The sequence below is a fragment of the Meleagris gallopavo genome, chromosome 4 (genome assembly GCF_905368555.1).
Source record: "Meleagris gallopavo chromosome 4, MGAL_WU_HG_1.1, whole genome shotgun sequence".
Lineage (NCBI taxonomy): Eukaryota > Metazoa > Chordata > Aves > Galliformes > Phasianidae > Meleagris > Meleagris gallopavo.
Genome location: NC_139407.1, coordinates 64,789,761 through 64,806,087, shown reverse-complemented (window position 1 = coordinate 64,806,087; position 16,327 = coordinate 64,789,761). Strand labels below are relative to the sequence as shown.

The 16,327-nt window shown below is 43.5% G+C and overlaps 1 protein-coding gene across 1 annotated transcript in view; it reads left to right on the top strand.

Annotated features, from left to right (window-relative positions):
* The window catches only part of FGFRL1 (fibroblast growth factor receptor like 1), a 166,524-nt gene that overhangs the window by 145,193 nt on the left and 5,004 nt on the right, over positions 1-16,327 (top strand). The window contains exons 4-6 of the mRNA XM_085223657.1: positions 5,574-5,654; positions 10,232-10,516; positions 13,705-14,058. Of these exons, the coding sequence (XP_085079783.1) occupies positions 5,574-5,654; positions 10,232-10,516; positions 13,705-14,058 (720 nt within the window). The remainder of the gene's footprint in view (positions 1-5,573; positions 5,655-10,231; positions 10,517-13,704; positions 14,059-16,327) is intronic.

Genomic DNA, 16,327 nt, shown 5'->3' with positions numbered 1-16,327 from the left:
AAGGCAAGTGATAAAATCCTGGAAGCTGGCATAAGTTTCAGATTGAAATCATGCACTAGCCAGTAGTCTGGCACTCATTTCTCTGGCCATTGGGAGTTAATACCAGCTGAAATTCTAAGTGAAACCTGGAGTGTTAATCCGCATTAAGGAGATCTGGGGAAAGCAAGTGCCTTAATCCCTGCAAACCCTGTGATAAAGTTGTTACTGCCTGTCTACCTGCATACCTCATGGACCATTCACGTGGGCATCAGTTGAACCTGTTAGGATGGCAGGAGGCTCAGTAAAACAGAATGATCTTACCCTTGTGTTTCCCTTTAAATTTCAGACAGTACTACAGGAAATCCTGAATTTATCTGAGATAAACTGTAGATACAGACTTGTTCAGATTGCACTTGCTTTCTTCTAAGTTGTTCATCCTCTGTCTGCTGCACGACTAGGACTGCTGGGAAAGGAGTCCAAACACTGGTCTATTCTCACTCCTTAATTTTGTGGTTAAGTTTGTGATAACAAATTCTGATCTAGCTCCAAGGAAGGCCCAAGACCACCATCCACAGCCAACCCTTTAGGTTTGTCATTTACTGGGCCTCTGCAGCAGCAAAGCTGGGGCACAGACACAATGTGCAAATATGGTACACCTAGGTAAGTACGAGAGAGAGCGCCTAAAGCTGGAGTTCAGAGAGATCCCTTTCGTTCATCCATGAGAAAAGGCCTCATTCTAATTGTTCAAGCCTGACTGGATTACATCACTTTCCCCCTCATTTCACTCCCTCCCTCCTTTTATTTGCACCCCTTGTTGGGCAGTAGTTGAGTGTTGAGTAGGGGCTGCCTTAATGATGCATGCTGATCGCTTCATTCCCTGTTGCCCCCCTTCCCCTTCCCCCCCCCAAGTGCCTCCCCCAGGGCTTTGAAGTGTGTTCATGTCTCAGGCTCCAGTTCAGAGGTCACTTTGTTTATTTATGCAAAGCTGGCTCATCTGCGAAATGGGGCTTTCAAGGCCTCTGACATCAAAGGCTCCAAAGCTGGTCCCATCAAGTCAGAGCAGAGACTGGCCTTGCATTATAACAAATTAAAGCAACTTTGTGAATCATAGAGAAACATTATGGCTAGAGTTTTGCTTCATAAAACTGAGATGTTGTTTTGACTTGGGGATGGGTGCTCAAAACATGGTATTGGTCTGAAAACAAGTCATGCCCATTCAGCTAGAACATGAAGCCTCCACAGAAAGTCTGTGGGTAAATAAAATTTGATCCTGGCTCAGTAACAGCCTGTGAATATTTCCCATCAGCTCCTCTTGGAGTCAGATCATTATGCAGAATTTTCCGTTTGTTTTAACTTTTAAGAGGCAGTGGAACAATTCTGCTATGGTAATAAATGGTAACCACACTCTGCTTATATGGCGCTCTTTGTCCCATAGGATCCCATTTGTCAACTGATGGGGTTACATACAGAAATCCCTGTCTGAAGAAATCTAACCTGTTTTGTGAAAGGAAATCAACCAGGAGAACAGATGACAGGCAATATGCACAGAGCGTCATGCTTTCTGGAGTGTGAAAGAGCAATTTGGCCATGACGTCAGCACTGATAGCCAAGGCTTCATACTCTCAGATGCATCAAATCTCATACAAAAACAAGCTCATGATCCCCCTTTCACCCCACCCAACACTTCCCCAGCCCACACCAACCTGTGGCATCTCAACCTGGAAGCTAGCTTGGAACAACATCCCGGGGGGCAGCAGCTGGGGGTCAGCCACTGGGACAGCATTCCTGAACAACTGGATGCCTTTGGACCCATTCTGACCCGACCTTTAATGGCCAGGTGTGACACTTGGAGGGGAAAGGGGCTACGTAGGTTTGTCCCACGTCTCCAAGTCTATCACCTGACATAATACGATAGTTTGTCACCTGACCTGATATGGGAATCTTCCACTTCAGGTTTCTTGACAAATTATTCAAGCTTTCTGACACCACAAAACCAGCTTGTAGAGAGAGGACACCCAAATCATGTGCACAGTGTGTATTTTCCTACCCCCAAATACTCGTGACATAAAATTAGTCAGTGATTATTTTTCAAGGCAGGTTTTCCACTTAGTCTTCCAACTGGCTGCTCTCCTAACCCTGTGATAGTGTCCAAGATGTCCAGCACAGGATGACCTTCCGATATAGGTCACGGAAAAGGGAGCTCGTAGGAAACTTCAGTAGCTCATCCTTCTTAGCACTGCCTCTTGCAGTAATCTGCTGGCAGAAAGGCTAGTCCTGCTGCATAGCTGGTCTCACTGCCCTTTGGCTGCTGCTGGATTTTTGTGTGTGTTCTTATCATCCTGACCTGGCTGCCTCTGTGGGAAGTGACAAAAGTTTGAATAAGCAATCAGTTTATTAGGTCTTTTTTGAATATAGCTAAGATTCATGATTTTGGTTATCAATTCATTGTTTACATGCTGATCATATATATTTGAATGGGACTTGTTTTCTGAGGCCCAATCTCTGTCTAATAAGGAAATTCTTCAAAACAGGGAAGAACACACACTTCTTATGTATGCAATATAAAACTTTGGGTGTGATTGTGTCAGGTGGAAGTCGAACCTCATTGATATATCTGAATTAAACAGGGGCTCATCCATAAGAAGATTGTTCTTGAGATACCTATCTCCTGCTTTGCTGTTCCACTTTATAAAATAATGTGCTTCTTTTTGGCTCTCTGGCACCACAGTTCAGCGCTTAAGACACTCACCCAAGGTGCAGGAGAGGAGGTTCAAATCCATCTGTGAATGTAGCAGAAGCACTTGACCCTGGGGTATTCACATCCCAGGTTGATGCTTTATTGTTATATTACTGGCTGTTCTCCTGGCTTGCTCAAACTTTTAAGCTTGCACTGAGATTCCCCTTGTTTCAAGGAATCACTCCCAAATGAGCTTTGCTGAGTTTCATCCAATTTCTGTATTTCATAAATCAGCTTTTATTATTATTATTATTATTTTTTTTTTTTTTTTTCAGTTCTCAGGTTTTCTTGCAGTCCTTGCAGCTGGAACAGAGATTTCAGTAGCATCCCCTCACTCAGTGTGCAACTCTGGGTCAGGGAAGGAGTAGTTCTATTCTACACAAGTTTCCATGTTTATGACATTTCCACTCCACCTAAGTCTTCTGCTATGTTTTGTTGTTACTGTTGCCACATTCCTAACAAGCATGAAACTGGTTCCAGTGGATCTAAACCAACAAACCTAAATTCATGTGGCTACTTCTTGCTACCCTGCCAAAGTATTTGTTTCATATGCTCAGTATGGTGACATTAGCTATCCCAATCTCTTCCCCTAAAACAATTTTCTCTGGATTTGGTAAGTTACTCCGCAAGTTTGGGATTTGATGGGATAACAACCCAAGAGGCATCTTCAAAGGATCAAACAGATTCAGGGCAATTTTACTGACATCAAAAGCTTGGCAGCGTGTCAAGAGGTGTTGAGGATGCCAGTCGGTCCTGGTGTGCGGGCAGGAGGAGTGCACATGGGCTGACATACTGTAACATGAGGCAGGAGGCAAGGGAGGCTGCCCTGCTCTTTGTACACTGAGCTGGAGAGGATTAAGATATAACTGACAGGACATCACCACTTAGAGGCCTTAGCCACTTTTAAGATATTCGGCAGCTTAACAATGTGCAGGATTCCTACATCTCTGATCATACTTTTCATTTCTTCTTCATTACCCAATACATTTTTATAATGGTACAAAGGGATTTACTAAATTCCCTGCCACGGAGCATCCAGAGTTTCATTCGTAGCCCAACTGGTATTTACGAGAAAAATTGTACAAGCACCAGAAAATAATCCATTCAGTATTTTAACTGAAAGGAGACAATCCATCATAAGCAAGCCACCATATATAATGGGTAAATTTGTACTGCCTGCGTTCAGTTTGCCAAGGCTGTTTGCTGAGCGTGGCTGTGTTTCACGCTGCTTCCCCACTGCTCAGCCAGGAAAGCCTCTGGGATTCCAGGGACGGCGAAGGGTGAGGGAGGTGGGACAGGGCGGGCGGCCAGAGCGAGCTGCTGGAGCAAGGGCACGGCGTGCTGCGGCCCTGAAAGTTTTCTTTACCCTTCGAAGTGACAGCTGCACATACCTCTGGGGGGAACCGTGCCGAAGTCGCCACGAGGAGAAGAGAAAAATCTGCCAGGGGTGAGGGGAGACAAACCCCTATGGCACTGCAGCCTCGCTGCTTAAGAGACAGCAGCAAACGAGAGCCAACCAAGTGGCAGCATAAAGTGCCCCACATTGAGGAGACAGGGTGGTTTTCCAAACTAGTGGAAACTGGGCTGAGGATGGGGTTATAGCTATGGACTTCACTCACAAAGCCAACATGCAAGTTTACATGCTAAACACGTTTTAAGCCCAGTGCATCTTCTGAAGTAACTATACAGAACAGCTCTATTATTTGCACATTTTGCATATACCACTCTCTATTAAAAAAAAAAATAAATTACAGAGCTTTTTCTCTCCACTGCAGAGATTAGTAAAGAATTTTCTTTCTTTTGCCTGAATTATTTTTTCTTACGAATTTGAGGAGCTGAGCATTCAGAGGGATTCATTCCTTAGCTTAGGCATTTCCACTTCTCTTGCTGGCACTTTACACTGCTGTAGAGGTAGTTCTGCTAGTTCTTACTGAGGTAGACCCTGCCTTCCCCTGACCTCTTTCTGCCAACCAAGTTGCCATCACAGAGATGAAATAAGATTGTAATCCTGGCTTTATTACACACACTTAGAGTCATAGAATCTTTAAGGTTGGGAAAGACCACTAAGATCACCAAGCTCAGCCACTGACACAAATCCCCACCATGCCCACTGACCATGTTCCCCAGTGCCACATTTCCAAGGTTCTTGAACACCTTCAGGGTCGGTAACCCCACCACCTCCCTGAGCAGCTTGTGCCAATAATAGGAAGTGATTAGGGACAGAGAGCTGTATCATTGCTATAGGTGGATGGGCAGCCTTAATTTCTTTTTTTTTTTTTTAAACATATATATATATATATATATATATATATAAAATAACACTTTTCCATGCTTTGACCAGCCATATCTTCGTGTTTGATATCCCTTGAGGGCTCATTTGACCCCTCAGCAAACCTGCTTGCTTTCCTGATTTTGTGTGGAAACTGAAAGGGAAATTAGTGGCCCTAATTCCATTGCTTGTGCTCTGTATGTGACTGATCACATAAGCCTTCACCACCTCCCAGGTTTAATTATCTGTAATTTTGACTTATACCATTATTTGCATAGAAGGTACAACAGATCAGCTCCTCCTAGAGAATGGCAACCTGTAAACATAAACAAAGAGTCTTTTGTCAGCTATTAATGGAAACATTGATTAATCTCCTATTGCTTTGGTAGCTTGCCGAAAAGCTCATAAAGCAGCAACTAAATTGTTTACTAAACTGGCTAAGCTGTACATGCCAGGATGTGAATGCCAAATGTATGTCAAGTGCCTTTCAGCTTCACGGTGCCTGCAGGAGGAAATGCAAACTCCCTTCATCACACTGCTGCACTACAGGAAATCTTCCTAACATCTTTACTTTCCTCTCTGTTGCAGATGACACCAGCTCAGGAAAGAACAGCCAGACACCTGAAGGCTCTAACGGAGAATATGAAGATCATTCTGGGAAGCAATGGGGTAAGGAACAGTGTGTTTTTCCTTCTGTTCCTATTCAGTGTTGCTCACACAGCATGTTTCTCAGCTGCAGAAGGAGAGGAAAAGGCAGAGCAAATGGAGTGAGTTCTCCCTGCAGATGGTCAAATAATAAACAGAGCCTCAGCTAAATGTGTTGGTGTGAATGGATCCCATCCAAGGGTCCTTCTGCAAAATGCAGCCCATGATTGGCTTTAGGGCCCCCTGCCTTATACTCCAGCATGGTTCTCCCTTGCATTTGTTTTTTTGGGCAGTGACTTTCCTTTGCATGTGCAGCCATTATAGCTTTCATAGACTCTGTAAAAGACACATTGACTTTTACAGCAATATTTCCAAAAGCCTTCATTGCCAGCACAGCACTGCTCCCATTGAGGGCAAATGGGAGGTCTTGACTTCACTTCAGGAGTATTAGCATTAAGTCAAAGCTGAGTACTTTTGAAAATTACCCTCCCTTTTAGACATCTGCATGAACTTCTCTCAGTCCTGGACTGTTCAAGGGTAGGATTTCAATACTGTTACAAAGTTTAGGAGAACTGCTGAAATGTCTCTCGTGAAACAGGTTGTGAATCACAGCAAGATTTGCAGATCCAACATTTGATCCAAGCACTCCTTGAAGGACAAGAAGTTGTCAGGCTGCTGCCAAACATCTTTTAGCCATTGCTGTCAGGAGAATTTAAGACCCCAAGAGATGAAGCAAGGCATTTCTATTTTGCTCTCACATTCTATCCCTTTGAATATTACGACAGAAAGATGGCTTCCTCCCACGTTCATGGCCAGTGAGTAACCTCATAGCAGTCGTAGGGGTGGAACCCGTCAAGCTGTCACCATATGAGTCCCCACCACTTGAACAAAGGCCAGCTTTTTTCAGGAGCTGGCAAGCAAAGGGTGTGCTGTGCTGAAGTGTAGTTCATCCAAAGATAAAGGAAGCAGTGTCATAATGGCCTTGAATTACAATTTCACCTGAGCCTGAGTTTGTTCTGAGAGAGGACGGCAGCCTTCATACATTCTGGAAAAGGATGACAGTGTATTAGAGATAGGAAAAGCATGGCTCCGAGTTGGGAAGAACAGTTCCCATCTCTCCACTCTTCATTACCCTGGTGAAGATAGGAATAGGTATTAAAAGTTATAGAAGAGATACTGCTGGGAGAGCTGGTGATGATGGATCCACACTATGATAAAAGATGTGTGTGCTGTTAAAATTAGTAGTAGAGACTATGCTGTGCCTTGTGCTGCCCTGGCCATGTGTTACTTTTTCCACTTTACCTCCTTCCTATCTCCTCTCCCATACAGGGAAAAGACTGGGATAGACTGCAGATGTACCCAAGCCCAGCAGTGTTCACCAGAAAAGTGCTGGTATGCAGGGAGAGTCAGTTTGTGTTTGTGGGTTTCAGGAAGAGAATGAGTGAAGTTGCAGTTGGTGTTCGCAGAGTCTTGGGCACTGGAGAGGTGAGAGAGGAAACTTGGTGGTTGCCCCAGCTTGCCGTCCAGCTACCATTGTGGAAGAAAATCACTGGGGAAAGCTTCTGCCCAACAAGAGCAGGAAAAGATAGATACCCTTGTCCTCATTTTCCCACAAATGACTGAGCTTTTATCCTAAAGATCTTAAAGTACTTCAGTGCTTGATAGTACATAGGATTATTTTTGTGTAGGCATCAGGAAAGCTTGAAGCAGCACTATCACTATGTGGAGGTATACATGGCAGATCACAGCAGACTGCATGTTTTAGCTAACCACCTAGATTTGTAGGAGCAATAATAGACAGGAGCCTCTGGGACTAATCCATGCATCTCGGGGTACTGTCCAGGGAGAGGAGGTAGCTGAACTCCTTCCCAGCTCTTTGTGCTCATAACCTTCTGCTTCATTTCATTTTCATTAGCTTGAACCTTCACAGTAAACAGGTTTCAGCAAGAAACCCATGCATAACACTGTTTCTTTGTCCCTATCTGTTTGTGTTTTCCCTTGATCTTGTGCTTGGCATAATTTATACTGTACAAATGTGCTGTTCATGTTTATGAAGCAAACACCAAGTGATGCGGAGGAGAACAAGCAATGAAGTATAAATAATACAGAGGCACTTTGTAATGACCTTCTCTGGCACTCCAACAAGCAAAACTTCTGTAAATGGTACAGATCTGGGGACGGACATTTACCAGCACAAGCTCAAAGGAGACCTTTTCTGTCTCACAGTGCTGCTTCTCTCTCCATCGCTTTTGTGATTGCTGAGCCTCTTTTTCTCTCTTATGTGTGTGTCTCTTTTTTTCTCCTTTTTTGTCGACTGTCCTTTCTAAACTTGTCCAATTCAGGCTTTTGTCAAGGAAGCATTCAGGGCTGTGTAAATGGGATCTGATTTCAGCATATTGCATGCAGGCTGGAGTAGCTTTTGAGAGCGCATAAACACTTAGCCTTCCCTAAACAGAACAAGAAAGACAGAAAGAGCCAAACAAGTTTAGCTTTACCTGCAGCTTGGTGTGTATCTGAGCAACGTTACATGAAAGATGAGTGCAAAATTCCAGACAGATTTATGGGAATCAGAGCAGGAGAAAAATACAGAAATGTCATAGGTCTGCTTTTGGGGAGAAAGTTTCTCTTTTGCACAACTCTTACTGAACACAGAGATCGTGTCCCGAAATGCTGCTGTGGAAGCAGGAAAGGGTGGGGGGAAACGCTTGAGTTTGCAGTCACTCCTAATGTCCAGCCCTGATGGGGTTAATTTCCCCTCTAGAGGCCAATTGTTTTGCTGAGAGGGAGCCTCCTCTTGCAGCAAATCCTCAAGGGAATACCCAGAAATTTACACACCAGGAGCTGTGCAGGAGGTTATTTACGCACCAGGAGCTGTGCAGGAGGTTAGTATGTCACACTTGCTGCTCAGCTGTCATGGCAAGGATTCTCAGAGCCAGAGTTGCTCCAGTTCATTCGATTACACATGAAAGTCTCTGTATGGAGAGCAAAGCATTTCTGAGCAAGAGTTTGAAATAACATGAAATAGCTGGGACCCAAAATGACAGTCAAGGAGGGCAAGAGAAGGCTGCAGAGGCAGATGGTTTCTCCTAAAGAAAGAGACTCCGAGAGAGGGGAATGCCAAAGGGTGTCTTCTTCTGAGAGGAAGGGTTGTAGGTCAAGGCTGCAGGTGGGTGAGAGCACCAGGGGACAGGGTCACAGACCTCGGAGGGCAATGGCTGCAATTTGCAGATGCATGGAGAGAGGAAGCTGCAAACTAACCTCCTCCATCCATCAATTCTCCACTGTAGTGCACATTCTGGAACTTCTGCACGTTTCTGGGCAGCAGGGCTGGCTCTGTAGTAGGTAGTCCCACCTGTAGCAAACTTCCCCAATATCTGAAGTACAACCTTCTCAGCTTGCTTTGGTGTGCTGTATTCTACTGATGTTGTGGATCTCTAATTGCAGTGGTTGATGGGCACGTTCAAGCCAATGGCCAATCATTCTCTGTTTTTCATTTTCCCCAAACAAAGAAAGGAAATACAAGGAAAGCTGTAATTTCTTTTGGATTTCCAAGCTTTTGCCTTGCAAAAAATCACATAGTATTAAGTGTCTTAAAAGCGTGCAAAGCAAAGCATTTTTTCTTTGTACTGATTAATTAGACCAACTCATGATTTTATAGGAAGATTCTCGCCAATGTTACTAAAGCTACCAAGGTGTGAAGATGCCACTTCTTTTCCCTCTGGAATTCTTATCTAATCCAAATCTGAGGGTATAAATTCTAGATTTTGCCAGGTGAGGGACCTCACATTTCTCTGGTGTTCTTGTCACTGCTTCTAGGAATACTAGTTATTTCGATCCTAAGTCAAGGTAACTTTATCTTATCCCATGGTTCTCTCCTCCAGGAAATATTGCTACAGCTTCATAGTATTGGGGATGGATGGGCATTAGGTTGACTCAAGTTTTCTTTTATTGTATATTTCCATGTGTTTTGTTTGTTCCTTTGGGTCTTTCAACACAAATGCTCCGTAAGTTAATACTGAGTGGCTCTCATGCCTTTTAGTTCAGATGATTGTTCAAATGTCTTACTCACTTCTAAGACTGTGTTACAGTTTGAAAACTTGTTGACCCTTCCAAGTTCCACTAAAGCCAGTGAGAACTAAGAGGCAAAAACATCTTCAAAAAATGAAGCTATAAGTGACAACCAAAGGACTGAGAAAATTGCCAGCTTAACAGGAATCTTTGGTTTTCGTTTGGTCTTAGTTAAGGGCTTGCATTTCTGGCATAGAATATGTTAACAATTATAATGTGATTGTGGGGTCACATTTTGCCTTTAGCATGATTCTGGTATTATTTCATGAGATTTTTTGACTCAGTTGCCTTAGGGACACTGAGGAATTCTGGGGTTGTTTCATGCAGGAGGCTAATATATTCATAGCAGTCCTATAGACACCCAACTGCATCAGGCTGTGCTTTCTAAGTAAATTGGTATGAGCTGGAATATGAGATGTCTTGTATGGTGCTGCCGAGTGCCTCTTGAGAAAATTTGGCCATAATGCTTGACAGTAGCATCCTGCTTTATATGCCTTTTGCTCACTGGAGTCAATTGCTCATGCCTTTTGCAGTCCAGCCCAGGTTCACCCAGCCTGCAAAGATGAGACGCAGAGTGATCGCCCGTCCTGTCGGCAGCTCCATCCGCCTGAAGTGTGTGGCCAGCGGCAACCCACGGCCCGACATCACATGGCTGAAGGACAATAAGCCCCTCATGCCCCATGAGACTGGGGAGAACAAGAAGAAGAAGTGGACACTGAACCTGAAGAATCTGAAGCCAGAGGATAGTGGGAAATACACATGCCGAGTGTTTAACAAAGTTGGGGAAATCAATGCGACTTACAAAGTTGAAGTGATCCGTAAGTGCAGCCTCTATGGTGGAAAGGGGGGGAGGGAGCTATCAGAAAGGGGCTGGTTGAGTTAAGAGAGCATGGTTTTGAGGATGCAGTGCTGACAGCTGGATATAGACTTGGTTAAGTGTTAGAAATACCAACAGGAACCATCAGAGAAAATTTTGTTGAAGCTAGAATGAACCTAACATCCGAGAAAGACAGAGTGTTAATAATACAATTTAGAGGCCTGAAATAAAGAGAAACTCTTAGGAAACTGTCATCTCTGACATCACTCACATGGCATAAGTTCACGACTGACCAATTCAACCCCATGCAATTGACAGTCAGTTTAAGAGCAAAATGAGAACTTACCAAGAAGGCCCTTCACAGAGGGCCATAGAGAAGGGGTGGAAATACTAGGATGGTCCAGATTACTTTATCAGAGTGAAGTGAAACCAATCAACTGAAAAGTTAGACTAGACATCTGTAATAAGAGACTCACTTCTCCCAAATCTCCCAAGAGAAATCTCCCAAGGGAATGAGCAGAAATCTTATGACTAGATTGATTAGCCAGACACGGCTTTAGGGACAGATTTTTAAAAGCATTTAGACATATGAAAGTGCAGGTGGATACAAATGAGATGCTAACAAAATTTTAAAATCTCATTGAAGTCCTGTGTGTATCTTTAGTCTCAGCTCTTAGAAGATGAGCTGTGGGGGATTACCTTACTTTGTGATGTAGTAGAGTAAATTGCTCTACTTACTGGCTAATATTCTGATTCTTGGCCTCTAATCTCCTGTTTCCTCTATTATTACTGAAGATAATTATACTCAAAGCTACCTAAGTCTACCAAAGTAGAACTCTTATTCTTAAATCGTCATGCTTATGACATCATCATAAACTGTCATGGAAATGATTATGGAACAGCCAGCTGAAGAAGATGAGCAGAGCAGGGGAAGATGGAATATCCTTCATTAATGAGGAGCAAGGGCATGGAGGGCTATTTCCAGCCACATGGAAAGCATGTTGTTTGTCTGTCTGTGCATGTGTTTTAGCATGAGAAAGTTTATCACGGTGTGAAAGATTGTTCTTAAAGGTAAAGATCTGGTCTCTGATAAGTCCTTTCTCTAGCATAACAGGAATTAAAAGCACATGTGGGGAGCTCTGTTGGGCTCTGAAGGCACAAACCTGCTAGACATCTGGATTTGATAAAGATGCAGCTGTGTGGAGACAGTAAAAACATGTGTTTACACTAAAACCAGGAGCAGAGACAGGGAAATGAATCAAGCCCCATCCTAATGGCAGCTGTGGCATTTTCACTTCATCAAAACCAGACAGCACCAGGAACAAACCCCTTTCTGTGTCCCTGTTTATCTTGGTTTTTATCAACTTAAAGATGTATGTAACCTTTGTTTTCATTAGCTTTTGCTGGCTAGGAGTGAAAACGGTAACGAAAGCTGGAACCAGAGTCAGGCAGATAAGGGCATTAAGCAGTCTTCAGACGTCTTTCTATTTTTAACATCATTCTGTGGAGTATTTCAGGTTTTATTCAATTTCCTCTTTTTTTTTTCTTTTTTTTTTTTTTTTTCTTGAGCCTCCACTCCTAAACCTGTCCTACTTATCTGAGTCTCAGTCTACCCAGCTGTGATTTCTGCTTGTAGTCCTATGGAGACCGTGGTGGTATTTTTGTTTCCCAGGCACATCTTTAGAGCTCTCATTGTTGACAGTACCCTGACTTTTTGAAAGAGGGTCCATTGTTCCTTGCTGTCACCTCAAAGCCTGTGCTGGTGGGAGCTGTTGTGTTACATGATCAATCCAGCAGTGTTTTGCCTTCAAAAGTGGTTGATGATTGCCAGCAGTTACCACCCACTGTGATACCATCATTTCTCTCTGTGTCTAGGAAAGAAGTTTTCAGTAAATCCTTGTCCTTGTTTCTGTGATGATGCCACCAAAAAAAAGATCCTAATATTCCTAGGAATCAGGAATTTAGTTTTCTTTTGATTTTACGTGATATTGACGCAACCTATAGCTTATGATCATGCTGGAAAGCATGGTCTTGTGAACTTTTGTGTTTGATTTCCTTTCCTACCATCTTGTTTCCTTCATCAGTCGAGACGTGAAACAAAATTTTAGTGAGAAAGGGAAGATTTTGTCATTGGCTAGAAAAGAAAAGATCTCTGGCCTATTACTACACAAATGTTACTCCACAGTGAGTGTGTGGACAATTAGACTGAAGAAAGGAATAATAAAAGCAGATAATAGGTGAGGCTGATGCAGGATTTTCTGCACTGGTGGTGCCTGTGGCTTCAGCTGCTGTAGCCCAGTAGTGGTGACATGATGTGGGATGACACCCAGTAGAGTTTTGATCCCATGGACATATGCCAGGCTCAGCAGGAAAGGTGACAGACTGCTCCCAAGGGATTCCCAAAGCAAAGATGTGAGAAATCCACAGTCTTCCCTCACTGCTGATAGACAATCTGTGAAGGAAGGGGGTTCTTCCCATCTCTTTATTTTTTGTCTTTAGGAGATATTTGGAAAGATCAAAAGGAGGACATGTCTTACCCCAAGTTCCTGTACCCAAACTTTTTGTAGCCTCATACTTGCAAATAATCTGATCTAAAAAAACAAAAGCCCTGAGGTTGTGCCTGAGAATACACTTGTAAATTACACCCTACCAGAGGCAGTGATAAAAGACACAGAATCACAGCATGGATGAGAGGGGAACCTCTGGGTCCTTCTGGCTCCATCAGGCCCCCCCCTGAGAAGGTGCCCAGCCCCATGTCCAGGTGGCTTTTGGAAATCCTCAAGGAGGAGAGCCCACATCCTCTCTGGTCCCTGTACCAGTGCTTTGGCAGCTCCCACAGGGTTTTATTCTTTTGGCTAATTTCAAGCCATTTATCTTCCTCTGCAGCCTTTTAAACATTCTGTAGGTACAGGTACATCATTAAGGTCGCATCTTGCTGGGATGCATTTCCTGATATGTTCTAGTGGAAGTACAAGGGAGGATGACCTCTTTTAGTTCTTTCTCATAGTTACAGCATGGGGAAATGGGACTGGGGAAATTCAGCTGAGATCTCAGTCTACTGTGTGGCAGAGAGTTGGATTAGACAATTTTTTGCATGCATTCTACACCTTTTTCCAGTGGTTCTGGAATCACGAGTTAATCAGGTTGGCAAACCCCATTTTCCATGGAGCTCCTTGTGTTTTTGTGCAGAGAGAACGAGATCCAAGCCCATCCTGACAGGGACACACCCCGTCAACACAACGGTAGACTATGGTGGGACCACATCCTTCCAGTGTAAAGTCCGCAGTGATGTCAAACCTGTCATCCAGTGGCTGAAGCGAGTGGAGTATGGCACAGAGAGCAAGTACAACTCTACCATTGATGTCGGGGGACAGAAGTTTGTTGTGCTACCCACGGGGGAGGTCTGGTCCCGTCCTGATGGCTCCTACCTGAACAAGCTGATGATTACTCGAGCCAAGGAAGAAGATGCAGGGATGTACATTTGCTTAGGGGCAAACACCATGGGCTACAGTTTTCGCAGTGCTTTTCTCACAGTCCTGCCAGGTGAGTTGTGCTTTTATTTCCCCAATCTGAATTAGTCTCCTATGTTTTGGTATTTAGTAACACATTACCTACTGTTCTCTACGAGCCTCAGTGATGCCGTGCTGATTTAAGCTAGTCCAATTCTACTAAGAATATATGAGGAACTAAATCAGCCCTGATTTAAATCAGCCCCTGATGAATTTTTCTTGCTGATGGTTCCTTTTCTCCCATCCATGGGGAACAACAATTCCAGCAGGGTGAAATACAATGCAGGATCTGGAAATCGTACTGCAGTTGCAGGGTTCAGCAAGAGGGTGCAGAGGGTGAGAGGGGGACTGAATAGCAGCACAATTTGCAGCCCCATTCCCTAACATTTCTCCTTTCTTTTGTTCTTACTTGTATTGCTTTACTGGTAAAAGAAAACAATGATGAAAGCCCATAAAAGGAGAGAAGAACAAAAACTGTCCTGCTCACAAGAAAAGGAAAAGAATGAATCTGAAAGAGGGAATGATTGATTAGTTAAATTCTTACCCAAAGATCCCCTGAGGAACGTTGTACCAAACTCATTGCTGCTTCCTGCTCTCCCCAGGCCTCAGAGATGGTATCTGCGTCCAGCTGAGGCTATATCCTGTGTATTTCAGGCACACCATCTTCACTTTATCATTTACTTCATTTAGTTTTGCCCAATAAATATTTTTATTGAAAGGAGCATCTCCTTCTGCCTCATTTGGATGTGTGAATCTAGCTTTAGAACCACCAGCTTTATAACAAAAATCCATCTTTCTGCTTTTTCTTCCCTTTACCTGACAAGGCCAACACAGATAAGAAAATGCAGGGGCTGGAGCCAGTATCAGAACATTCTAGCTGTAAGATCTAATGTAATGTCACTGGTCAAGATATCAGTAAGAGACAGAGACCATAAACTCTCCCAGAGTATTAGGACTGTTTTTTTGTGTATGTACTGGGAAAAATGACTCCTATAACTAAGCTACCATGGCCACTTTTGCTCTGTAGTTGCCACACTGCATCTTAGAAGTCATCAAAAGTCAGCAACATGAATTTGGAAACCAACCGCATGTTGCCAAGTAAGAGAAAAAATTCAATTCGTCCTTAGCATCTTCTTCTGCATCACTTAGATTTAGGACTAAACTCCAACTAGAAAGCCAGTGTGAAGCAGAATGCTGTGTGGGTGGGATATAACTCAAAGCCTCTGGAAGTTTCCAAACTACAACAGCCTGATCCAGCTCCCACTGAAATCAGTAGGAGACTTTCCATTGATTTGAATGGCATTATAATGAGGCCTCATACCAGAACCAGTGCCCGCAGTCCTGCTGTTATTGGCAATAACAGAGGAGGAGAACCCAGCTTGCCCTCAGAAGCAAAGATGTGGTTGCAAGGCCATGAGTTAGAAAAACAGAACTTTGCTCATAAATCTAGCAGAATTGACATAGACAGCTTAGAAGAATAGTATGGTTGAATATCAAAACACTTCTGAGTCAGCCCAGCAGATTTCTGCCAAACAATGTAAAGACTATTGTTCTCGTGGTCAGCTGATCGGTCATTTCCCTGATCCTGTCTTGCTTTGAGCAAGGGGTTGACCAGATGACCTCCAGAGTCCCTTCCAGACTAAATTATTCTGTAATTTCCAGTGTTGGTGGATGAAAGTTTTGTCTACTGAGGTCAGCAGTACACGTCCTCCTGACTTCAAAGAAGCCACATGGTATATATTTAATATTTCAAACTAGCCATAGGATTATTTGTCAAGGAGAGAAAAAGACATGAGTATTTTAAAGAAGTTTGGCTTGAAAGTTAAGTGATATATGTTTGAAAATAACATTCTGGGCTGTTTGGATAGCCTGCGGTTTTCTAAGTTTCTGAATGTCACCCTGCAGGCTGAACTCTGCACCTTGGTATTTTTGAAAACTTTCTGAGGGCTTTTGAAAACAACAGCTGGTAGCTATCTAGAAAGGGACTCTGATAGCTGGGGTCCTATCCCAGTATTCCTTTGGAGTCTGTAAATCAAGAGATCAGGCTGTGAAACCAGAGTGACTGCTCAGGAAGGTGCAGGCTGCCAACAGCACAGAGGTGAGGGGGACGGCAGCTGTGAAAGATGCTGTCTGGAGCCTTTCTTATTGCATTACTGCCTTTCTTAAATGAGTTTGCTGCCCATGGAAAGCCAATAGTAGCTCCAAAGAAATTAGTAGAGAAGGAGGCTATTTGGCATCAAGAGTTGGGCAAGTGAAATGTTAGTTCCCCATTGCTTGGGCACCAAGGAGAAGACATCAGCTCA